At 51.0% G+C, this 25,748-nt stretch overlaps 1 protein-coding gene across 2 annotated transcripts in view; it reads right to left on the reverse strand.

Annotated features, from left to right (window-relative positions):
- The window catches only part of ATP13A2 (ATPase cation transporting 13A2), a 69,908-nt gene that overhangs the window by 43,499 nt on the left and 661 nt on the right, over positions 1-25,748 (reverse strand). The window contains exons 2-5 of one of the 2 annotated variants that reach the window (XM_077837047.1): positions 15,700-15,790; positions 4,161-4,234; positions 2,025-2,192; positions 1,486-1,544 (exon numbers count right to left, since the gene is read on the reverse strand). In XM_077837047.1, the coding sequence (XP_077693173.1) occupies positions 1,486-1,544; positions 2,025-2,192; positions 4,161-4,163 (230 nt within the window). In that variant the 5' untranslated portion in view covers positions 4,164-4,234; positions 15,700-15,790. The remainder of the gene's footprint in view (positions 1-1,485; positions 1,545-2,024; positions 2,193-4,160; positions 4,235-15,699; positions 15,791-25,748) is intronic. The other variant, XM_077837046.1, reaches the window with a different exon arrangement.

Here is a 25,748-nt window from a genome sequence, read left to right on the forward strand (position 1 = left end):
GAATTGCAACTACACGCAAGCCCATCTTGCAGTGCCTCTTATACCAGCGATGCATGCAGGCAATCCATGAGATGGGGAGTTAATCTGGTTCTGACTCCACTAAGAAATAAACAGTCGAACAACAGTTGTAATCTAAAATAAAACCAAGGTCTTTTCCGGTTATCCATGATCTGTAGCCAGGGTAGGCAACCTATGGCCCACGTGCCGAAGGCGGCATGCGAGCTGATTTTCAGTGGCACTCACGCTGCCCGGGTCCCGGCCACCGGTCCGGCGGGCTCTGCATTTTCATCTAATTTTAAATGAAGCTTCTGAAACATTTTAAAAACCCTATTTACTTTACATACAACAATAGTTTAGTTATATATTATAGACTTCTAGAAAGAGACCTTCTAAAAACGTTAAAATGTGTCACTGGTACGCAAAACCTTAAATTAGAGTGAATAAATGAAGACTGGCACACCACTGCTGAAAGGGTGCCGACCCCTGGTCTATAGGGTTTCCCAGAGCAATTCCTGCACAGGTGAGACCTTGCTAGCTGTTATAAAGTGCTCTGGGGATGCAGAACCCTCTGCAGGTGTAAAGCGTGGTTCTTCTCTGAAAAATGACTATGAAGAAATGGCAGCGTCTCATGCAGCCAATCTGCGCCCTGTGCATATTCAGGATCACATCTGCCTGCTTTAGTAACTAGAAACATATTCTGGTGCTTTTCACTCCTGTTAGCCCTGCAGGATCCAACATTATGTCACCCAGGTAAGCTAGCGATTAAAGTGGAACCATCAACTTAATCACACTTCTGTCTGAAAGGGTTTTGTTTTGTTTTTTAAAACCTACCATTGTTATTTATTACACCCAAGATCACTAGAACTGAAAGATCAGAGGGGAGAAAACACTATTTTACGAGTTTGTTTGCACAGTGTTACCCATTTCTTTTGTTTGTTTGGGTCTTTCACACAGCAACAAGGGAGAGAGAAGAAAAAAAGCAGGAAAATGTGATTGTAAAACACCACTTGTCAGATGGATTCAGGGGCTGCTATAATATCTGAAGCTATTTTTGTACAGCACCTTTCACAATGGAGTTCTGGTCCGTGACTGGGTGCTTGCTATGACAATAAAATAAAACAATCCAATTTTTCAGAGCTGGTTGGCTTTCAAAGAGATGGTGACTTTTGGACTCCACAGGTATCGGAGTAATAATCAATCGTATATTCAGTGGATTTAACTGCGTTTCAGTGGCATGGTGGGTTTGTTCATACCCCAAATGCAAATCAGCGCTCTGGGTGCATGAAATGGAACAAAAGCTGCATAGCTGCAAGGGGTTCAGTTTTGCACACCTCCATTCACGTCCATTTCATTGTGTTTCAGACCACAGTGGAACACACAGCAAGCCCCTGAGGGATCATTCACTCTCTTGGCAAAATCACAATGGGATCATTTGAGCACTGACCCAAACACTCAGGAAGGAGTGAATCCACAAGTCCCACTTACCTGCCCTCGCCGAGCTGTTCAGTTTGCACCTGGGTAACGAAGCACTGCCCAAACCGGTCCTGGAACATACAATTTCAAAACAAGTGCTTGAGGAAGGCTGGCCCCGGGTTTAGGGTGCTTGCAGGGGAACAATAAGTCCAGGGCTCAAGTCATTGCTCTGCCACGTAATCTCTGTGTGACCTTGGGCAAGTCACTCAGTCGCTCTGTGCCTCAGTTTCCCCCCTACCTTTTCATGCTGTGGGAGCTCTGCTTCTACGCTTTGCACAGTCTCTGGTTACTGGCTGATAACATGTCTCACAGTGGCACCTGCAGCTCCCACGGAGATCAGGACCCTACCACACTAGGCCCTGGATGAGAGCTTCTGCCCTGAAGAATTTAGAAACTGAATTAGGCAAGGCAGAGGGTGGGAGGAAAGGCGCCAAATTACAGATGGTCACACAGGGAAACTGTGGTAGAGCCAGGAATTGAACCCAGGTGTCTCGACTCCCAATCCAGTGTCTTCACCACCAGATCCTCCCTCCCTCTCCACAGTTACTCACGGTGACTATGAGCCAATCGGCTTGCCGCAGACGACACGGCCTGCACTTTGCTCGGACCTCCAGGCTTGGTTTCCAGCGGAAGACGATCAACAGGATTCCTGCCGTCAGCACGGAGAACACGTAGCAAAGGATTATCCGCCATGTTCTGCTTTGGTAGCCGCTAACCTCCTGGGAAGAGAGCACAGGCAGGAGAGGTCAGAGCTCAGTCCAGACCAAGTCACTGCTCTCCAGGGTAGAGAGCAAGAGGCGGTAGCAGCAGCAACGGGCAGCGGCCGACCTTAGAACCTGCCAGTCCAGGCGTGTCTGACTCGAAGATCTCACTGGGTTCCAAGAGCCACCTAAAGGAGTTGCTAATGGGCCCCGCCACCCAGGCCAAGTCCACACAACGGCCTCATTTGACATGGGTAACGTTGATCCCCGGGTCTTGCTGCTTAGAGTTTATGGGAAAAAACTCACATCCAATGTACTCTCAATTCTACCCATTTACCCTGCGATGGGGGATTTGCACAGGTTCCAAGGCCAGGAGGACCATTCTGAACCTCTAACCCAGTGGCTCTCAAACCGTGGCCCAATCAGCACATGGCTGTGGCCCATGTGACGTCCTCAGGGCCATACAGGTCGTCTTGGATGTGGCCCACAATGGTAAATAGGTTGCGAACCACTGCTCTAGCCTGACCTCCAGTGCAACCCAGGCCAGAGAACTTCAGCCGGTGATTCCTGCATCAGCCCCATAACCAGCTGATCTAGAGCAGATCTTTTAGCAAGAGTCCACTTTTCATTTAAAGATTCGAAGTGATGGAGATCCACCATCAAATCTTCCTTCCTACCTTTTGCTCCAATTATATATCTATAGGAGAGAGGTCAATTGCTCTAGCAATCGCAGGGTAGAGACGAGAGACACTAGGCCAGTGGACTTTAAAATAGAAATATATTAATTATTATCTGATTGTCTTCCCCCATAGCATGTAGAAACCCCAGTCATGGACCAGAACCCCACTGTGCTAGGCACTGCACCAACACAGAGCAAACAGACTGCCCCTACTCCAAAGGGCTGACAGTTTAAGTAGAAGAGACAATAGCTAAATACAGCTCAACCAACAGGGGAGTAAAAGGAAAGAACGCGACAATATTGGTCAGCATGACAGACCGTGGGCTCTGCCCACCAGCCGCCTAACTGATGGCTTTTGCACAGGCATCACAGCAAAGGAGAGATTTACCGGTGGCCTGGGAGGAGGAGGTCACTTTGCCCATGTTTATGGGGAGCAGCTTCAGTTTATGAGGGGCAGCCTAGGACAAACCACGTAGGTAACGGTCTGAAAAGTCAACCAGTGGGCGATGGAGGCTGGCGCTGTGTGCGGCTCAGAGGTGTGCTCACGCCATCATTGGTGGGATATTGTTTCTCTTAAAAAACCGTCATCATCACCATCAAAAAAAAAAAAAAAAAAAAAGGAATGCAAAGCATACAGCCCCTCCTGATAAAAGCCTTAAGTCACTAAACTTCCTGGCACTGGTGGATTGAAAACAGGGTTAACCAGAGCAAAGCTGCTTTAGTGGGAAACAAAGATATCCCAGAACCAAGTTTTGGAAACCATTGGCCAGATCCAGTATCCACTGAAGAGAAGCAGAGGCTTGCCATGGACGTCAATGGGCATGAGATCAGGCCTCACGTCCGCTCAGCTAATAGGCTGTTCAAGTGTCGCTGGTGAGGACCCAAGACAACGGTGGAGCGTGGCTGACCACGTGCCCCGACGGCACGGTTCCAGAGGGCACGGCGGGAAGAGGTTGGATACATCAAGTCGATCGCGTTGATGATGCAGCGCCGGCAGAGTGGCCCGAGATAGAGGCACCAGCAGAACCGCCCACCAGCAATCAGGTGTCTCCTTTCACAACGTCACACGCAGTCCTTTACTGAACACCCTGCGTGGCATAACGCAGCGGAAAATATTAACGCCTCCATGCCTGAAACCAGCTCCCTCGAAGAGCTGTACCCCTAGCCCTACAGAGAACCCATGGCTGGCCATCCGCTTGCAAATACCCCCTCTCATTTTTGACCTTGCAAATAACCATTGACAGATATTTTCATGATCCGTTCTGAAAATTTCCTTGCATTTCCCCACCCAAAATCCTCCTACGTACCATGCAGGATTTACCAGGGCCCTGCAGGAGCGTCCCGTAGACAGGGGGCTGGTTTCCCAGCAACTTGCTGCTATCTGTGAATGCAAACAGAGGAACACCATGTTACTTGATGGGTTGGTGGTACTTCCCCATTTTCCCAGAATCGGAAAAAGCTCCAGCACACGGAGATGCACGGTGGGTCCCGACAGCTGCATTTGGGATCCTGCTAATGGCTCAGAGCAGCGATTCTCAGCCTGCGCTTCCAGAGCCAGCCACGTGAGTGGGCTTGGGAAGCACACAGGTCTGACAGAGGGGAACGGTGACCAAAGGGGGCTCCCAATGGAGGCTGGTAACATGCGAGGCAGACAGCAGTCACGGCAACCAGGGAACAGCTGTGCCAAATAGTTTACAGCCCACAAATGGGTAGAACTGTTCGCTTTGAAGACTGTTTTCACTATCCAATCGGTCGTCTTAGGGTATGTCTACACCGCAACTGGAAAGGGGATTGTAGCACACGTCAATCTAGCTAGCATGAGTACCAACAGCAGCGAAGCCATGACAGCACGGGCTGAACAAGCTCAGCTGGGACCCTGGGTACGTACGCTGAAGTCAGTGCTAATGCTCTTGTTAATAGATCCAGGAAGATTAAAGCTAGCTGGGTATGACCCTACATGCTGCAATCCCAACTGACTTACTGTAGACACACCCGGTACTGTTTCTGCAATCTGATTGGAGCACCACAGCTCCACCACCAGTGCATATATTAACAAAAGTGGAACAAGCAAGAAACTTCAGATAAATCACTGACTTCTTAAAAAAAAAAAAAAAAAGGAAATTAATAAAATCTTTTAAAAACCAACCCCAAACCCACCAAAAAACAAAAAAAACCAAAACCACCACCCTACTCCAAGCAGTTTTCACCCTGAAAAGGGAGAAGTGCCAGAGATTACCCAGTCCACCATTACTGTTGAATTTACATAAGAGGTGCTCAGATACTGCGGTGCTGGGCAGCACTACAAACCCCCAAGACAGAGACATGAAAATCGAACCCCCGACGAACCAGAGAGAAATCAAGCCCTGGGATGTAAGAGAACATCCAGGAATCCTTCGTCGTGCCTTTGGGTCAGCTCTCCTCATGAGCGATACCAACACCCGACCCTGACTAGCAACCCAGCATCGGGGCACTGGGGCTTTGTTCACCAAGGCTGCAAGGCCACGTACCCCTGCGTCGGGCAGGAAGGCGATCTATTGTCTATGTGGAAAAGGTAGCAAGAGATGCTGGCCAGGCTCCTGGCCTTGCCGAAACCTGCCCAAAGGGGTGTTTCACTTCAAAGCCAGCTCTCGAGTCTCCACTCCCACGGCTGCCTCAGCTTTGCCATCAGCAAGTTTCCTTCATTGCAAAGCGTCCCATTCCCAGCCCCTCCCTTGTTTCGGTTGTTCACAGCAGCAGGTGGTATTAAACAAGGACTTTTCACAGAGACAAATACACGCAACGGCACTGAAAGCAAACACAATGACGACAAAGCTTTTAAAACATTTTAAATCAAGGATGGATGTTTTCCTAGTTCAAACAGGAATTAAGCTCTCTGGCCCGAGTTCAACAGGAGGTAAGGCTATGATCACAGAGATCTCGTCTGGCTTTAGAAACGACATATAAAACCAGCCATTAGCACGAGGCGGACAACGGCATTAAAACCTAGTGCAACAGCCAAGTAATCATTAATGTTTCCCTGGCACCTGCCAGCCAAGGATCTTCAAAGAGCTTCTCAGATACCAGGGAATTAAACTTGGCCCTTGTGGGGCAGGGATGGTAATGATTATGGGGGCCGGCAGTGGGATTCATTCAGCAGAAGCGAGACTCCAGTCTCCGGCCACAAACCCAGCTACCTGAGAAAGTTTTTCATCCAAAACATTTTTTGACCAAAAAGGGGTGGAAAAAATTTACATTTTGGTTGAAATTTTCAGTTTGCTTTTCAAACAAAAATGAAAACTTCATTCCCTGCCCCCTCCCGCTTTTCTGAAATGCCTCAGTTTCTCCATCTGTAGAAACTTTCCTGCTTCAGGGTGCATCTGGGGAATGACTGTGTATGGGCACTAGAGGTTAATAGTGTTGTGTGTGTGTGTGAGACGGAACATTCAAACACAATATGAAGCTGCATTTTATATAGTATCTTCCGTGCAAACTGTATCACTAAACACTTTATACAGTTACAGTCACAAAGAGGAGAGAGAGGGTGTCAAAAGATGTGGAGCGTAGCAGGGGAATGAAACGATTTGGAGCCTCGCTGGAGGCAGAGATGGCAGGAGATGCAGTGGAGAAAGCTCTTGCGATGAAAGCGCTGAGAACGTGAGGGTAAAGAGGTGGAGGATGGTTCATAGAGGACTTTCTTTTTTTTTTTTTTTAAAGGCCATCTTGACTTGAACCCAGAAACGAATGGGAAGCCAGTGCTGTTTGCATGGAGTTGATGAGCCAACCCCAGCGCAGAAGAGCGGAGGTGTGGACATAGCGAGCGAGCGACGGCAGGTCTGCACTACAAATTCACAGTGGTAGGGCATCCGGTGAAGACGCTCTAAGCCGACGGGAGAGAGCTCTCCTGTCTGCTTAATAACTCCACCTCGGCGAGAGGTGGTGAGTGTGTCCCCGAGAAACGCTCTCCTGTTGACGTAGCGCTGTCTGCACCAGAGGTTAGGTCGGTCTAACGACATTGCTCAGGTGTGTGGATTTTTCACGCCCCGCAGTGACATAGTGGAGACCAGCAGTTCTCAACCAGGGCTTCGCAGGCTGGTTTCAGGGGGCAGCAGGGCCCTGTGCCTGAAGTGTGGAGCCCCGAGCCCTGGTGTCTCCAGGAGCTGAAGCCAGGAGCAGAGCCATGGGGAACCCCGAGCCCCGGCGCCTCCCGAGGGGCTGAAGTCCCAAGCCCTGGCACTCCCCCCTAGTCTAAAGTCCTGAGCCCCAGTGGCCCCTGGGGGGCTGAAGCCGGGAGCGGAACTGCAGGGAGCTGTGGGGCTCCCCCTGGGTCTAAAGTCCTGAGCCCTGATGCCTCTGTGGGGCTGAAGCTCCGAGCTCTCCAACTGCCCTGAGCCCCCGTCACCTCATGGCTGAAGCCCCAGCCTCTTGCCTGGTGGCTGAAGCCCTGAGCCCTGCAGGGCTAAAGCCCCGTGGGCCCCCCCACCCCACACACTCGGTGGCTGAAACCAGGAGCCCCAACCCCCCCCACCAAGCCCTGGAGTTTTTAATAGTATGTTGGAGGGGTCCTTGGAAAGAAAAAGGGTTGAGATCCCCTGGTGTAGACCAAGCTTGAGTGAGAATATTGCCTCCCCCTGTGGTTAGAGACAGCCCTGGGCAAGCAGAATAGCTGCAAAGCATACAGAGAAAGCGTGCAGCAGAAGAGAAACCCTGGCTTAGAAGCTGGTGGTTTCAGCTAACTAGAGCTGTTTGGAAAATGCTCTGTATTGTACATGCACGAATCTCCTTGGAAATTTTTCATGGAAGTTTTTCGGTTTCTCAACAAAACCAGACTTGCGTGAGCACGTGTGAATATATGTGTGTTTCCCCTTTTCCTTTTCCTCTCCCCTTTCCTCCCATCACGGAAGGCCTAAGAGACTTGCCCAAGGTCCCCCAGGAAGTCAGTGGCACAGCGGGATTGGGAACTCAGGAGCTGGATCCCAGCTCTGACGAGAACAAGATGCCTCGCTAAGAGCATTTCCGCCTAACTACGTAACACTGTAAAGCAGCGTCTACAACGCTGTCGTGCTTTCCAGCTCCTGTGACTCAGTGACAGACGAGCATGGCATACAAGCCAACACTGTCAGACCACAAGGATTCAACAGCCGTATCCGGCCTCAAGACGGCACAGTAATGGATTCGACGTCCTCAGAGTGGCATGAAATCTCTGCACTTGTTCTCTCCTTGTTTACAGCTGCACCAGATCTTCACAGCTCAGCCCAGACTTTCTGAACGAGGTCGACATGCATTCCGGACCCAAAGGCATGAAGACACAGCAGCCGTTAATAGACTGGTGTCCTCCTGATGCAATCATCCTATTCCTCCCACTCCTTCCCACTGCCTCTTTCACTTAAAAACGAGGAAATCCAGCATGCTATCTTTACAGCTCCTAGAGCAGAGGTGGGCAAACTTTTTGGCCCAAGGGCCACATCGGGGTTGCAAAACTGTATGGAGGGCTGGGTAGGGAAGGCTGTGCCTCCCCAAACAGCCTGGCCCCTGCCCCCGACTGCCCCCCTCAGAATCCCTGACCCATCCAACCCCCCAGCTCCTTGTCCCCCGATTGCCCCCTCCTGAGACCCCCACTCCTAACTGCCTCCAGGACCCCACCCTGCTCCCTGTCCCAACCCCATCCACACTCCTTTGCCCCCCCCCAAAGCCCCGACTCATCCAACCCCCCCTGCTCCTTGTTCTCTGACCGCTCCCTCCCAGGATCCCCTGCCCTTAAACCCCCCCCCCCCCCCCGGATCCTAAACCCCATTCAACCTCCCCCATTCCCTGTCCCCTGACTGCCCCCTGGGACCGCCTGTCCAACACTCCCACCCCCTTACCATGCCGGAGCCAGCCACGCCACTGCGCTGCCCGGCAGTGCAGCAAGTAGAGGCCGCGGGGGAGGGGAGACAGCAGGGGAGGGGCCGGGGGCAAGCCTCCCCGGCCGGGAGCTCAGGGGCTGGGCACGACGGTCCCGCAGGCTGGATGTGGCCTGTGGGCCATAGTTTGCCCACCTCTGTCCTAGAGCAACAGCTTTCAGTGGGTAACTAGCATGAGAAAGAACGTAGAACCGTCCAGCTACCCTTTTCCAGCACGGCTGTGGGGCTTTTACAAGGCCCTTTGGGCCTGGAAAGCTGTGGATAGAGCTACCACCCAAGATCATGAATTTCAACACACGGAGCTAGCGCGAGGACAGTGCTGTGTAACGGCCAGTATGCAGGGACGCCAGGCTAAAGCCACGTCTACACTACAGAGCCCGTGCTGGCAGAGCCCCTAGTTTAGACGCAGTGTGTGCCAACAGGAGGAGTTTTTCTGTCCGTGTAGGCACATTACCGTCCCAGATGACATTAGCTGAACCGACCGAAGCACTCTTCTGTCAGCAGAGCTGTGTCTACACTGGGGTTTTGATGGCAGAGCTGTATTAGCTAGAAGAGTGTGTGTGTGTGGTTTTTGCTGCTTAGACCAGGCTTTAGGCAGCAGCTGTGTCAGAGCTGGTGCAGGCAAGCAAAGCTGCTACATATACCAGCGCAGATTTCCCCTGCTTGAAATGGGACTAAACTAGGGCTCTACTCTGACTAGAGCAGGGGTTTGCATTGGTGCAGCTATAGTGGAGGCTGGCTGCTGCTGGCCATAACCTAGGCAAATCCCCAGGGTAACTAGGGCATGCTGGTTTGTCCCTTTAAGTGTGGGAATGTAGGACAGCTCCCAGGGAGGAGGCTAAGTAAAACAAGACGGGGTTTGATCGAGAGGGCTATGTACAAAGGGACAAGGAGCCCAGGTGATGGACAGACAGCACCAGATAGCTGGAATGGCGGCAGCCACGGATCAATCTCAGACGGAGGCTGGATTTGGTGTCCTCAGACTCCTGAAATGTCAAGTGCAGTAACCCAATCCAGCTGCGAGCCACGGAGCGATGCTGGTCCAGTGGCTCCGTCAGGGAAGGGGCAGCCGTGACCTGCTCTCCACTGAACACGCTGATGGCTTTCAAACCCATCCCACCCATACCAGTGGACATTTGCAAAAAGCGAGCCATCAGCGTGCTCCCTGAAGATACACCTGCTGCCGGCTGTTTGCTCATTGTGTTCACACAAACCCAGACAGCATCGGCAGCTGTGAGGGGAAAAGGGTGTTTCAAGGGAGAGGATGTCCCGTTGTATTTTTGAAGTGGAAACCATCTCCCAAATAGGTCCCATATTTATACAGTGTGCATGTCCGTGTGCCCCTCTCCCTTCTCTTTGCATGAACAGTGCAATGCAGCTCTTGCACTGTTCATTTGGTGTTTAGCAAGCTGAGCAGTTTGGGGGGAGATTTCCCACCTCGCCTGGCTTTAAGACCCATCTTTTAATGAAGCAGGTGGGGGAGGCCGCGAGGCAGCAGCCTTGAACTCTAGCTTCCTTGTTTAGCTACACAGCATGGCCCTCAGAGTGGCACTTTCCCCTTTTGTACCCAGGACAGACGAATACACCTTGAAGATAGAATGAAAGTTGGGTGATGGCGACCTGGTCAATTTCACTCTTCAGTGTGAGGTTGCGGATTCTGGAGCAGGCTCAGAAAGAGGCAGAAGGGAAAGACGAAAGCATCCTTGAGCCTACACAGGTGCAAAATCTCATTTGTTGTATTGCACTTGGGTCTTTGGTGCATTAAAAGATTGAGACCCAGTTTGAGGGGAAGGCTGATAAAACTGAAAGGGAACTAAAGGGCCAGACTCTGATAGACAGAATCGTACCTTGCTCCGAAAGCAGCCCCCTTGATTTCAGGTGAACTATTCGGGGAGGATGGGGCTATTCAGCATGAGAAAGGAGATCAGAAAATGGCCCTAAGGACATGTCTACCCTGCAGCTGGACGCCAGCCTCCCAGCCCAGGTAGACAGACTCACACTGGCTCAAGTTTAGGGCTTAACATGGCAGCACCAAGATAAGGACAGTTCAGCATCTCGAAGATGACAAGGGGATCTGAGTCATGCAGCCAACATCCTTATCAGTGGCGGCCATGCAGCTAAATCCACTGGTGAGCTTTGGAAACAGACACAGATCTTCCCAGGGAGAGGGTGTTCTGTTGAATAGTTGAAGTGGAACCATCTCACCAATAGGTCCCACATTTATACTGTGTGTACGTCCCTGCGCCCTTCTCTCTGCATGAACAGCAAAGGGGTGTCGCAGCCAATTGCCACCAGGCCTCACAGATCCCATTGCGAGAAAGTCTGTTCTAAGGGAGCTTACAACTGAAGGCTTGTCTACACTTACATTTTACAGCGCTCCAATTTGCTGGCTATGGGGTGTGACAAAAATCACCCCCCTGAGCCCAGCAAGTCTGAGCGCTTTAAAGCGCTATTGAGGACAGGCTCTGAGCACTCGGCGCTATTCCCCTCGTGGAGGTGGATTACCAGGATTGCCCTCTCCCAGCGCTTGTGCGCGACGACACTCGCACTTCAAAGCGCTGCCGTGGGAGCGCTTTGAAGATTCGAGTGTAGACGTAGTCTGGTTAAAATTCAGAGGGGCAGTTGCTATGAATCTGACAACAGAACTCAGCTCCCATTTACGCACCACAACAAATGGCTAGATTTTCTGAAGAGCCCAGGGAGCTGGGTGCACATTAGGTGCTGGGCATGCTTGAAGATCCAGCCCCCCAGTTGTGGGTGCTGAGCACTTGGAAATCCGGCCCTGAGCTCTTTGATAAGATCTGGCCTCCCAAGGGGAAGCTAGCTGGTCGCTTTCTCCACTCACCCAACCTGGTTCGGTTTGTTCCGCATTCCTGTTGTTTGACTACAAACATTTCCTACTGGCTATGTCACCAATTCACAGGGAACAAGTCTGAGCAACCGTTTCATCAAAAAGTCAAACCTCACAGGCAGGACTCCAGAAAGTTTGTGAAAAGCACGGGAGAGAGCTGGGTTAACTGCATGCTCCAGATCTATTAGTTATCAACCAAACGCCATGGAACGAGCGGGTCTGCGATACGTACATTTTGGGCAGGTCAGCTATGCATATAAGTTGCGTGAACACAAGGTTGAAACCATCTGTCTTGGATGGTTTAGACAACAAATCCTGCATCTTGTCAGGGGGTTAGACTGGATGACCCTTGCGGTCCCTTCTAACCCTTTGGTTCTATGATTGTATTCTGAATCTATTTAAAATTTAAAAAGGAGGGGGGAGAAAAGAGAAAGGGATTGTTTTAAACACAAGCCTTCCCTAGCTGCCTTTGCAACCCAAATATTGCAGCTAAAGCATGTGAAATTGCAAATGAAATTAACTAGAAACTGACCACCCAAAGGAATGTGGAAGTGATAAATTTGCTTCTGTACCTCTCCACATAAACAGGAAGGAGAACATTAGCATTTTAAAACGTCTTTTCCTTTTAAAAAGACGGTGTTGGCAAGATAAGGAGCTTTGTTTCAGTATCCGACCGGGTCCCTTTCGGCCTTCCGTTTCAACAGACCTGAGAAATCCAGGCCTCAAAAGCCCACAGCGAGATGCTTTTTATGTGGCTGCATCTCTAGAGTAACAGCGCTTCAAGCCACGGCTATCTGCTAACCCTGCACACCTGCATTTTTATCTCCCCCTCACACCAGCTGCCTTCCAATAAGCGCATTCTAGAGAGGACTTCCTGGCTGCTTACCTGTTTCAAAGCAGGTGGTGATTCCCCCTTTCCCAAGGTATTTCCTGTCCTCTTGCAGAGAAATCACAGCCTTGCCTTACATGGACACTGCTGTAGGGCAGGTAACATTCGGGGCGGGGTGGGGAGGAGGAATGGGGGCGGGCAGTAACAATGCTCCGCCTCAGAGGCCTGCACTACCAGTATGAAACAAAGCAACCACACCTACTGCCCAAACACAGCTCAAGGGGGGAGGGAATTCTCACCCCCTTCCACGTCATCAATTTTTTCCCCCATCCTTGCAAGTCCTTTGTGTGTTCACAGAGCCATGTAACAGTGGCTGTGGATAATAATCTAATAACAAGAACTTCTTTGTTAGCCACAGCCAGGGGAGCACAGAACAATGGCGAGTGATTGACAGCCTGCCTAATGACAGCCTTGGCAAGGAGAGGGGGCAGGGAGGCCCAGGGCTCTTTGATTTCAAAGGTGTGATGCCCGCAGGGAAGCTGCGAAGTGCCCCCTCCATTGCGCTGTCAGCTGTGGATGAGCAGCACCAATACCCTACCTAGGCACGGATTTCAGCATAGAAATCTGACCTTCCAGGAGAGACGCTTGTTGGGTTTTCACTCTCGGAATCAGAGACCGAGCGCATCTCGCTGCCAAAGTGGGATCGTTCACTACAATGTGACTGCCTAGGAAGGAGCGTGGCAGAAAGTCAGAGTGGATCGCCAGCTACGTATGAGTAAACAGCGAAACACTGTTGCAAAAAAGGAAACATTTGGGATGTATTAGCAGGAGCATAGACACTGACTTCCCCATTACCCGGGGGTGCTCGACTCCACCCCTGTCCCAGGCCCCACCCCCACTTCACCCCTTTCAAGCCCCCACCTCTTCCCGTCCCTGGTCCCTGCTCCACTCCCTCCCCGCCTCTTTCCACCCCCTCCCGCTCCTCCCTCGCAGGCTGTGAAACAGCTGTTTGCAGAAGACTGGAGGCGCTGGGAGGGAGGGGGAGGAGTGATCAGTAGGGCCACAGGGGGAGGAGAGGCACTAGTGGGGGTGCAGAAGGGGGGAGCTTGGCTGCTGGTGGGTGCTAAGCACCCCCTAATTTTTCTCCATGGGTGCTCTACCACCCACAGAGTCGGCACCTATGAGCAGGAGCGTTGTAAGCAAGACACGAGAAGTAAATTTTCTGCTCTACTCCGCACTGATTAGGCCTCAGCTGGAGTGTTGTGTCCAGTTCTGGGGGCCACATTTCAGGAAAGAGGTGGACAAACTGGAAAAAGTCCAGAGAAGAGCAACAAAAATGATTAAAAGTCTAGAAAACATGAGCTATGAGGAACGATTGAAAAAATTGGGTTTGTTTAGTCTGGAGAAGAGAAGAAAAAGGGGACAGGAGAACAGTTTTCAAGTACATAAAAGGTTGTTACAAGGAGGAGGGAGAAAAATTGTTCTCCTTAACCTCTGAGGCTAGGACAAGATGCAACAGGCTTAAATTGCAGCAAGGGCGGTTTAGGTTGGACGTTAGGAAAAACTTCCTACCTGTCAGGGTGGTGAAGCACTGGAATAAATTGCCTAGGGAGGTTGTGGAATCTCCATCATTGGAGATTTTTAAGAGCAGGTCAGACAACCACCTGCCAGGGATGGTAGAATACTTAGTCCTGTCATGAGTGCAGGGGACTGGACTAGAAGACCTCTCAAAGACCCTTCCAGTCCTACGATTCTATGAATACAGGGAAAATGCATTAAAAACCCTGCCTTTATTAAGTGACTAACTGCCCTAAGCATCAGATTCCCTCTTGAACTAGTTCTTCCTGATAGCGTGCAGGAGTGACCACGCCTTGTGACCTCTGTGTGGGCTTGCTTTTCTGCAGTTATAAGGATATTCTTTCTGCAAAACAGATTTCCTGAGTAGAGCTGGTTTTGTCACCTGTAGAACCAATGCACAGACCTGAGCTGGTAGCAGAAGTAGGCTGTTATCCGCTATGTGGGCCCACTGCTAGGGAGAGATGGATCACACGCCATGCAAATTGTTACATGTGCAAGGTCGCCAGTGTCCAATCTGTGGGCCCTGCTTTGTGCACACTTCTAGGGATGAGTCAGTAGGGCAAATTCCCAGTGGATGGCACCAAACCCAGGAAGCATTTGCAGGGGCTGGCCCCAGGGTTTGTATCCACTGACTCTTGATTTTGCACTTCCCTAGGAGAGGCGGCTGCTGCTGTAGCTGGGAACAAATCTGGGTGCACTCTGGTCGCTTAGTACAGTGAAATGCAAGTATCCCAAGCGGTCAAATGACAGCATCGCTTTTACAAAGACTCTGCTGGAGAGAATAAATCCATTCAAGATCATGAGATGCTCAGATTCTATGGCAATGGAGGCTGCATGGGACCTAAAATAGATTTTACAGAGAGGGACATTAAGACACAGAGAGGGAAGGGACGGTCACAGCTGGGAACAGAATCCAGATCTCCCCACTCCCAGTGCCAGGCTCTAAACAAAAGATTAGCCTTTAGGCTCTGGCATCCCCTTCCTCCATATGTGGGCGTTCCAGATAAATGGGTTTTAAAGCACCCTAATTTAAAATAAGAGTCACCCCCCCCTTTTTTTTTTTTTTTAAGACATTAACTCTCAAGTTCCCTCTCCTCTCCCAATCCATGCCAGATGATCTTCGCTCAGCGGGAAGTCCTTCGGGCAGCACCAGTACCTGAGATTGCACCTGCTGCCATGTGACCACCTAGAATTTTAAGTATCCCAAGGGGAACGACTCTGTTTCCATTTGTTGCTGGAGAAGATGGCGAGAGCCAGGGGTAGGCAGGAGACGCGAGATGCACCCAGCGCTTGCTTTTTGAGAGAGAATGTAAAGGGCTGGGCTTGCTATCAGCAGCCCTCGTTTGTGGGAGGCCACACAAAACGCAGCATTGTCGGGATGACGGAAGGACCAGCGGCACCCCAGCACAAAGGGAACACAGGGTACGAGAGCGACCGGGATGAATCAAGCGCAAATTTCAGCTGGAGGGTATGCAGCCACCCCCGGAGGTTAGAAACGCTCGTTGTTCTAGAAGTTAGGCCTGGTCAGGTTGTTTGTGAAGCAAGCATTCTCGGGTGTCCCCAGTTCGGTAGCCCCATGCCCTGTGTGCAGAGAGAGAGGTGGAAAATCAGGGTGCAGTGGGAATGGGGGGAGAAGGGGAGAGATCCATGAATGCATGAGAGAGATCAGGCTCTCCTCCAGGGGCACATTCACACGCAATGAAACTTACCAGAAACTCTTCCTTAGCATAGCTGGAAGGCCTCTGTTTCTGAGTCAAAGGAACAAGGAGGAAAGGGGGCTGTGGGATTACAGCACCAGACCTGGAGTGGGGAGGGATGCAAGATCTGGTTTCAGGTCCTGTCTCTGCCACTGAGTTCCCGTGTGATCTCCGGCAAGACACTGAGGGCCAAATTTTTGAAGATACGGAGGCACCTAATGCCCATGGAAATCAATGGGAATTAAGCACCTAAATACCTTTAAAAATCTGGCCCCTACGCTCCCCGTGAGTTGGCTTCACCTCTAAAATGGGATAATAAAACTCCCATCTCACGCAGGGGGCGGTGAAAGAATAAACTTCATAGCTGGCGAGGCGCTCAGACACTCATGTGGGGCCTGTAATTTCCAGCAGTACTTCGGGGGGTGGTGGGGGAAGAGTTATTCCTCTACCAACAGGAGTGTCAATTTCAGCTTTGTTCCTAGCTCTTCCTAGCTACATTTGTACGCCTTGTCTGAAATCATAGTATGGGAACATCTGACAGACACGGCTGTTTACTTCCCAGGTGGGGCTAGTGAACAGATCTTTGCGCTAGCAGGAAGTTCATAAAACCCAAACACTCACTCGTTTTAAAGCCTAACCAAGGCAGGAGCAGAGATAAAAAGCAATTCAGTTATTTCAGCACATTCCCTTCTCCTTATCAGGTAAGCAACAGTCCAAAGAGAACAACTGGGGCTGATACAGGCCACCCAGCAAATGTTTAACTCTCCCTTTCTCTGTTTGTCTGACTTAACATGGAATTTAGTGTTCCTGTCCTCCGTGGGTGGAGGGATAAACTGTCCGCCACTGACAATCGTTTGGGGATAGTAATGGTGCAATCTGCCCAGCGCAAGGGGCAGCATGCAGCTGGACGGACCCAGGAGCAAGGCCCAAATTGTGACTCTCAGCTCTTTGGGGCAGGCAGCGTTTTGTTCTGTGCTCGTACAGTGCCTAGCACAATGGGGGCCTGCCCTATGGCTAGTGCTCCTAGGCCCCACTGCAATACAAATAATCATTTGGTGTCTGCTTTCCACTTGCTCTGGAGTGGGGGATACTAAGCCATGTCCCTCCTTTCCCCCCGCACTGCTCACGTCCCACTCCACAACAGCTCTGCTGCAGGGACTGCAATGTGGAGTAGGCGGAGCGAAGGCTTTACCCACTCATTGCTCCAGTGCAGGGGGTAGCCCACTTTCCCTATCCACTTCGTAACCCCCAGCGTGGGCAGCCTGCATGGAGAGCAAAGAGGTTCTTTCGCCCCCCTCCCATTCCTTTTCGTGGGTCACATAGCACAAGCCCTCTGATTACAAACAAGTCCTTCCAACCTAGTTGTTGAGGTTCAGCAGAGACTTAAAACCAAGGTCTCTCCCTTCCCACAAGTGGAAGTTAAAGGGCCAGAGAAGCCAAAATTCCCTGTCTGTTTCAGCAGAAGGGTGCCCTCTACTGGGCAGCTTGGTCTATGAAGAAAGCCCACACCGTGTATTACTCAATGAGCTCCCTATGTTGCGGCCGCTCCTGAGATAATGACGGTGGGGAATTTCTGTAAGAATCCCCTAGTGCAGACAAGGCTTAAAACACCACCTTAGCCACGCTGGTTAGTTCCACCTTACTGCGCAGACACGACTTTAAACCCTGTCCCTGAACGGCGCCAAAGCCTTGGGCAGAATAAGAAAGCAAAGGGACTTGGGTGCCTAATTCCCCTACATCCCTTTGGAAATCCCAGCTGTCCCGGCCCTGGTTCAGCCCCCAACTCTACCAATAAAACGACCACACTGTCTCACCCAATCGTCGTGCAGATCCTTACAATAAAGGACAGCATGTCGGTCTTGAGACTAGGCCCCGTGATGCCTCCAGACTTGGTGTAGTTGCACTGCCAGCCTCATGCCACTGGATTAGAAAGGATCAGAGCATCACCCGCTACGCTGCTACTCGTTATAACTGCAGGAGCTTAACTCTACTGAGCCAGGCTCATCCAGACTCACACCCGCTGGAGCACTTTTGGCTTTATTACTGCTTGCACTTGGATGGCTCTTTAGATAACCTCGTCACCAACCAGGGTCAGGCCTGGCGTGAGAGAAAAACTCCCCTCAAGTTAATTAGTGCATGAGACAAGTGTGAAAGGTTTAACTCTGCAAGTTCTGGACTCCGGATTCCTGGGCAGGGGGCACTTCAAAGCAGACGGCCCAATGCTAGGCAAAGGGAAGTGTTGAATTAACACCACCAGAACCTAGAGCCCTCCACCTAGATCAACACGCCCAAACCTCTGGCTGTGGGCCTCAGTTAGGTACAGGCCAGACAAGGAGACTCGCGTCAGTTGATCACAGCAAAGGCTCATAGGTAACGATGGGAAGCAGCGGCGTGGCCAGGGTCCGATTCCACTTCGCCAAGGATTCCGAAGGCTCCAGAGGCACTTTGCGGGAAGCTCCCCGACAGATGTTTCACAAGCAAATGAGCCTCAGACAAGGATCACCGAGGATAATTAGATCCTTTGGAAGGAATAACTGGTTAGGCGTCACTTGGACCCGGACCCAAGGAAACGCACATCTGCCAGCCCCAAGAATAACTGCGGACGGAGCCGGCACTTTAACAGAAGCAGCTGCTGTTACTTAGGGATGTTTCACAAACATCCCACAGTATTGCGGGAAACCCTAGGCAGCTATGTACGCGTGTGACCTTCTGCCTGTAACTTACTTCCCTTTTGCTCTCGCATTAAGGACTGAGCAGGAGAACATATGGAGCGCGGCCGAGAAACCGTTCTGCCTTGGTCAATGCTGGAAACTCGGGACGCTGCAAAGCTGGGCTTTTTTTTTTTTTTTTTTTTTTTAAAAAGCCTTCCTTAAAAATAAACTGGGGTCACTTTGTTTGCTGATCTCACAGTTTCCACGTAGCACGGCCTGCAAAACAGCTGCCACAGAGGGGAGCGTGACTGCAGGGCCGCACAGGGTGCTGGGTCCGGAGAACCCACTTCTGGGCAGCTTAGTTCTCGGGCTTCTTTCTTGTGCTTCCACGACGTGCCCAAAGGCGGGCTGGGGCTAAGGCAGGCCGAGTCCCGCCTGAGGGCAGGGGCTCCGGTCGTGCGCAGCCCACGTACAGCACCTGGGCGCAGGGCAGCCGGATGGGTCAAGCGGCAGCTGGATGGGTCAGGCACAGGGGAGGTGTTTAGCGGGAAGTGGGAGGGGGCACGATTGCCCATTAGAGGAGGGGCAATAGGCAGGGCTGGCACACAAGAGGCAGTTCGGGTCATGTTTAGGGTGGGACCTGCAGTGTCACTGGGGAAGGGAAGTCCCAACAGAGCATGCCCAGGGCATCTCACACTCCTAGGGCTGGGCTCGGCCCAGGGGCTCTCCAAGGGCAATGGAGCACCCGCCTCGAGAAAGGGCTGCCTCTTCTCATAGGCAGAGCGGGGACGGAGAACGCCTGCGTGCTTAAAGCCCCAGGGCTGCAAATCAAGAGATCTGGGCTCTGTTCCCAGCTCTAAACACAAGCTTGCTGCCTGATCTTTCATGACACCGAGGCACAGAGAGAGATCCCTATTTCACAGAAGGGGGGAGGGTAATAATTGCCTTGGGGGTGGGAGGCTTTAATTCTTGCACGTTTGCAAAGTGCTTGGAGATCCTCAGATGCAGGAAGGGTTGTTCAAAACAGAAGTACTGGGTTAGGTGGCACAGCAAGACAGGGGGCTGGTGGCACGGCCTTCAAGAACATTTCTCTCCTGCTGGGCAAGTCGGGTAATGTCGTCTATTTGCAAGATCCAAACCCCGAGATGCTGCTCTGTCATGTCAGCTCACAGCTGGAACATGGCCTGGTTTTAACCAGCAACATACACTGTGGGAGAAAGGGAGGAATATCTTAACCAGCTAAAAGTAAAGGGGAAGTTTAGGTACCACCCAGAATGCAGTAACCAGAGATGCAATTCAGCCAGTTCTTGAGAGGAGAGGGCTGTGGGATCTCAGACAAACACAAGTGGTTGGGACCTTGTCTGTGCATTATCCCACAGATGGGTCCTACGGCAGAGCGCACCAGCCCTGCGCTGAGCCACTGGCTCTGTACTGATTCAGAGGTAAGAGCGCCCCCTTCTGAATCAACACGACCGTTACCTGCAGGGCAGGCCTGAACGTTACCCTCCCCCTCTGCAACAGATCTGGGGGCTACTGCACAGGCTCAAGGCCAGGACCCATGTGTATTTCATTCCTCTGTGCTCCAGAATCTCACCTCTCACCCTTATGGCGAGAAGAAAACCTGGAGAACACGAACCAAGCAGATCTGACGCAAGAGTTTGCAGAGAGCCTGAAACAACAGCGGCAAGAGGCATGTCCTGCCCCGTGCGTCTCCACAATCGGCTTCATTGTTCCAGTGGAACGTGGCCGTCTTGGTTCCAGAGTGAAAGCATTGGCCAAACCCAAGCGAGGGCTTTGGCTATTAGGACAAAGACCCTGACTTGGGGTGGGGGTGGGGGAAAATGAATTCACAGCACCGTTAACCAGATGATCTGCTGAGCTTTGTAGCAATTCAAGCTTTTCCCAGGCCATTAGGCTTCACTCTTAGATACAGAAAGCTACAGCACTTGAGCCGGAGGTCAAAATTAACCACACTGTTTATTTTGGAAAGAACACAAGGACAACGACGATATGTGAGCAGTTTCCTTTCATCCCCGTGGCGCAGCTACACCCATGCATCTGCTGCTGAAAGAAGACACCTGCCGGTCTTGTCGTACTTCACACAGCCATCTGCTCAAACAGAAGGACGTCAAGACCAGGACTGTGATCCTGCATCTGAGCCATGCAGGAACCGGTCACTTCCTCCCTCTAAAACAGACGACTCAATGGCCTTGTCTACACTAGGGAAAGTGAGGGGGTTTGCACCATGATTGGTCTCATGCTGTAGAATCTTAGTGTAAACAGGGCAAGTTGGAGTTATTCCTCAGTTTGGCTGGTTGAGCTGAAACCTAGGCTCCCCCTCGGTTTCACCAGCTAAAACAAGATCTTTCCTATTTCCATTAGAATGATACAGTATGTTCTAGCTATGTAAGGGAGAAGGCACCCATCACCATAGGATATGGGTGCCTTGGTCTTTAATACATTTGTTCTCACACCAACCCGGTGAGGCAAGGCACAGTTATTCCCACTGCACAGATGGGGAACTGAGCCACAAAGAGACTAAGTGACTTGCCCAAGGTCACCGAGAGAGTTTGTGGCAGATCAGGGACTCAAATCGAGGTCTCCCAAATTCTACCCTAACCGCTGGACCAGGGGCTAGAGATTGTGCTGTAGAAACACGTGATCCCTACTGCAGATGTTCTGAGTAACATGCAGGCAGGCACACAAGAAGAGGACCAGCTCAACTCCAGGCTACAGCCAAGATTTCCAAGACTAAGAATTCTGGATCGCAAGTTTAGACACTGTGAAGGAGGCCTGGATTTTCAGAACATGCTGATCCCTGCTTGCACCCCAAAGCACCCTGTATCCACACCCTACACACCATTGTGATAGTCTTCATACAAAATATACCTTGTGAGGTCTCATTTGAAAACTACCACCACCCTGGTCAATGAGATCACGGTGAAATGCATAGGTAGCAACATTATATGTGAAGTTATAAATTCCCCCTGTAGGATGTTACTTGTCTAAACCCAGGCAGCCCTGTCTAGGCAAAGTTGTTAAACATGCCCAGCCTGAACAAAGGAATGAGTGTTTACGTCAGTTTATACCTATGTAGAGAACAGGGCCATTACCATCACGGCAGCAGGAGGGCGGGGGGGGGGGGGGGTGTGTGCGGGGGAGATGGCAGGGAGCCTTCTTTCAAAGAATTTGCATTTCAGCAAACACAGGTGGGGGAAGAGAGCAGGGAGCCTTCTTTCATTCAAGCCGTGAGAGGGGCGACACGGAGTCTGGTAGGAATTTGACCATGGGGGCATCTTTCAGAAAAACCCATTTCAAAGAGTCAACGGCCTATAAAAGAAAGAGGCAGAGAACGCCAAGTTCTCTCTTTTACCTAAGAAGCCAAAGGAACCAGCATCTTTGGGCCTTTGGAAGAGATCCCGACCAAGGAGGGATTCACACCGTCTTGCAGGAAGACCGTGGGTGAGACAAGTCATCTTGGACAAAGCATTGAACCAAAGCTTGTTAGACTGAAGTTTTAGATGTGTGATTTCACTTTTATTTGCCGGTAACCATTTCTAACTTGCTCTCTTATCCGTGAACTCAAAGTCCGATCTTCTTTTGTTAATAATGTCATGTTAACAAGTGAATGTCAGCTCCAGCTGGTGTGACAATCTCCTTAAAGTTTTGTCTCCTTAAAGGAATAAATGGATGTTCTTAGCCCGCTGAACTAAGGCGGGGGGCTGGGGTCACCGGCTAAGGCTGGTAAAGACAATATGTCTGTGATAAGTGCTGTCAGGCAGTTGGATTCAGCATGGAGGAGTCAGAGCTGTACCGCTTACAGAACATGAAGTGAACGCTGGCTGTTAGCTATTGGCCCCTCTTGAGTTAGAAATGGCACAAATTTAGATTTATCTAATGTGTCACGGATTTTACCCACGTCATAAAAGCCATCACACCGTTTGGCAGCACTAGCGCCCACAGGATGGGCCCGGCAGCTGAGCACTGAGATGCACTGGTCAAGCACCACCTGGGAAGTTTATACAGGACCTGTCATTAGTAACACCCTGTGAAATTAAGGGTGGCCCCTTTAAATCTGAATTTTCTTATGCTGATCACGGAGGCATTGATAATATATGGTAAATGACCTCTGGATCAGCGAGCCCTTTCGCTTCTGTTGCACTGGAAACATTCACTCCGTTTTACATAAAAGTACATAGAACAGGGTTCCTGCCCAAAGCGGAGCTGCTCCCCAGGGTCAGACTGAATGCACCATTCTGCAAAAACTCCTACCTGGCGGTCATGAACCTCAGTCAGAATTTCCTCTTTGCAAGAGGAATCAAAACCAATAATGAACGTAAAGTTCCCCTTAGAGAAGTTCCGTGTGCGGCAGAGTAACCAGCTGGTCCCTACCAGTGCTATCAGCTCCTCTCATTCCCAGGAGCAGCAAATTCATCCCAATCACTTGCAAGGCACATTCATTTACTCACCAGAGTCTCGACTGGATTAATGTCATTGTGGGGAACTTTCAGGATCTCGCCAGTACGTAGCAGTTTATTCACTCACAGTGCATTTGACTGGCTCATTTAGAACAACAGAAAGACAAATCCACGCTCACCGTGTCCCTTTCTTATAACAATATTAATGCACATAGTCTATTACCATACAGGCATCTATGCAAATCATTTACCTTCTCACATCACTGTTCTGATGTGCCCTGCGGAAACTAAGAACTGAAACCCATTATGAAGTCGAGAAGTAGTACGTTACAAGATTTCAGTTCTGCCAAAGTCAGTTGGTATAGGGAGTGGGGCGGCAGGCGGAACCCCAGAATAACCCTGACCAGCTGTTTACTCTGCCGCACACGGAACTTCTCTAAGGGGAACTTTACGTTCATTATTGGTTTTGATTCCTCTTGCAAAGAGGAAATTCTGACTGAGGTTCATGACCGCCAGGTAGGAGTTTTTGCAGAATGGTGCATTCAGTCTGACCCTGGGGAGCGGCTCCGCTTTGGGCAGGAACCCTGTTTTATGTACTTTTATGTAAAACGGAGTGAATGCTTCCAGTGCAACAGAAGCGAAAGGGCTCGCTGATCCAGAGGTCATTTACCATATATTATCAATGCCTCCGTGATCAGCATAAGAAAATTCAGATTTAAAGGGGGCACCCTTAATTTCACAGGGTAAATTCTCTGGCCTATGTTATGCAGGAAGTCAGACTAGAAGATCATAATGAACCGCTCAGGCCTGGGGGAGGCGGGGGAAATCTATGAAACTGACATGATTTGTTTCCAGGCTGTTACCTCAGTGCATTTGACAGAACTTTACCATCAGTTTCGCTGCTTCCTGTCTACTCAGGCCACCATCCCAAGAGCCTTATGCAGGTGCTTCACTTCGGGCAGTGAGAGGTCCGGTGTTCAAGTCTTTGCGGGATCAGGGCCTTAGCTCTCTCTTTGGAGAGCATGTTTAAAAAGTTCCAGGACTCGCTATTTATAGGAGGGCTCTGTCAGATACTGGAATTTTTAAAAAACCCAGTGGGGGGAAAAAAAAGAAAGTTGGCAGTGGCCCTTTAAAACAGAAAGCAGCAAACAAATCTGGTTTTCTTCAGCATTCCTAAAGCCCGCAGCTGCAGTGTATTCACCTGGGTAAGCCCTGTCCACACTAGGTAGGTTCTGCCCAGTATGATTCGATCAGGACAGTTGATAGTTGAACCATCAAACCCCTCCGAGCAAGGATGCGGTTATATAGTTCTGAGCGCTTATACTGGTACAGCTTATGCCAGTTTGGGAGACTGGCATAAAACCAGGGCTATACTGGGAAGGCTTTGCCAGGACAGCTATACTGTATCGCCAGCAAAAGTGTGTTCAGTGCACCTGGCACACTTAACTGTAGACTAAGCTGTACATGCGTTAGAAGCCACCTTCCTGGATCATTTCTAGCTAGACTGCCCGCTGTCATGGGGGCGGGGGGGGGGGGGGTCAGCCTACCAATGACAGTCTCCACTAAGGAGAATGAGCCAACCCAGATCCCCCTGTGACTACTTGCCTACATAGCTGGGTGACAGTTAATTAGGTAACGAGCGTCTGGGCCTAATAAAGGCTTAGCAGGGCTCAGGCTGGAAGGCGGATGCTGCTCCCAGTGGCATCTCCCTGGAGAGCGAGTCTCACAGGCAGAGGAACAGGCCCAGAACACACTGCAGCCAGGCAAGGCACTAGAGAGCCCAGGAGAATGAACTGGGTGTGGGATGTCCTGGCTCAGCAAAGAGTGGCGCACTGTCTGGGCAAGACTGGCATCCGGCCGAATGCACAGAGGCCCAAGCTCCAGGCAGGGAATTCGGCGTGAGAGGGCTCCAGGGCTAGTGAGGGGAGATCAGACTGATCAAACCACTGGCAGAGAACTCCTGATGGGGTAGCTGATGGAAGCTTCTGTTTGTTTTCCTGTTGCCCTTTTTGGTTAAATAAACAACACCTTCCAAAGAGGGTGCTCTTTACTACTTGAAAGGCCTGCTTGGACTTGTTTATACCCTGGGTGAGGGGAAACTGAGGTAGTGGCTCACCGGCAGTGCTGCGCCTGATCACAAACAGTGCGCTGGGGGTCACCTCCATGCTATTAGACCCCCTTTTTTAAAGAGTAAGTGCTAAGCCGCCCAGCGAGGGTCACACTTCTCAACTCCAGGACTCAGCTGCCACCTCCCCTTTTGCTCTCAGGAGCAATTTACAACTCGAGAAGAGAGACTCCAGGGTGGTAGATCCTAGGTTATCAACTGAAGACTAGCTGCAGAACGCTCTCTAGATCCCTGGCGGGCTCCTTTCCCTCCAGGGGCTGCGAACGCACAGTCAAACACAGCTAAAGATACATCAAGACTTCCCTAATGTCAGTCTGGTGCCTAAGCGACTTCGACAGCAGCCCCAAGGACAATGGGTGATTGTAAAGGGGATAGGGAGCCTCTAAGCCATAAGCTGGACAACCCCTGGTCTAAGACACGCAAGGGATGGGACAAGACAGTACCTGGGAAATAAGTTTGCTGATCAGAGGTGTGTTGGAGACTCAGCGCAGCCCAAGGGACCTGAATGTTCCCTGCTCCCCAGTTTGGCAAGGGAGGGCTGTTGAGTGGAGCAGCCCCAGAAACACAAACCACCAAACAGGTGCGTGCCATCTCCGTGACCTGGGTAACGCTGTGGCGTGAGTCCTCCTGCCCCCACAAACGGCTACCCCCCAAAGCAGCCTGCTCCCCTGAGAGGGACCGTGTCATGGGGCAGGTCCAAACTGCCCATCTTAAGAAAGCTTTGGGGGTGGGAAGAGACAAATAGATCATTCAAAGAGCAGACTGCCAGAGCCCCAGGGGTGGAGGCAGGTGTGTGTGAATGAAACCGATTCTCCTCTTTGGCAGGGACAGATACAGCTTGTTCCCAACGGCTCACAACTGTTTGCA

This window comes from Eretmochelys imbricata, chromosome 18, assembly GCF_965152235.1.
Source record: "Eretmochelys imbricata isolate rEreImb1 chromosome 18, rEreImb1.hap1, whole genome shotgun sequence".
In the NCBI taxonomy this organism is placed as follows: domain Eukaryota; kingdom Metazoa; phylum Chordata; order Testudines; family Cheloniidae; genus Eretmochelys; species Eretmochelys imbricata.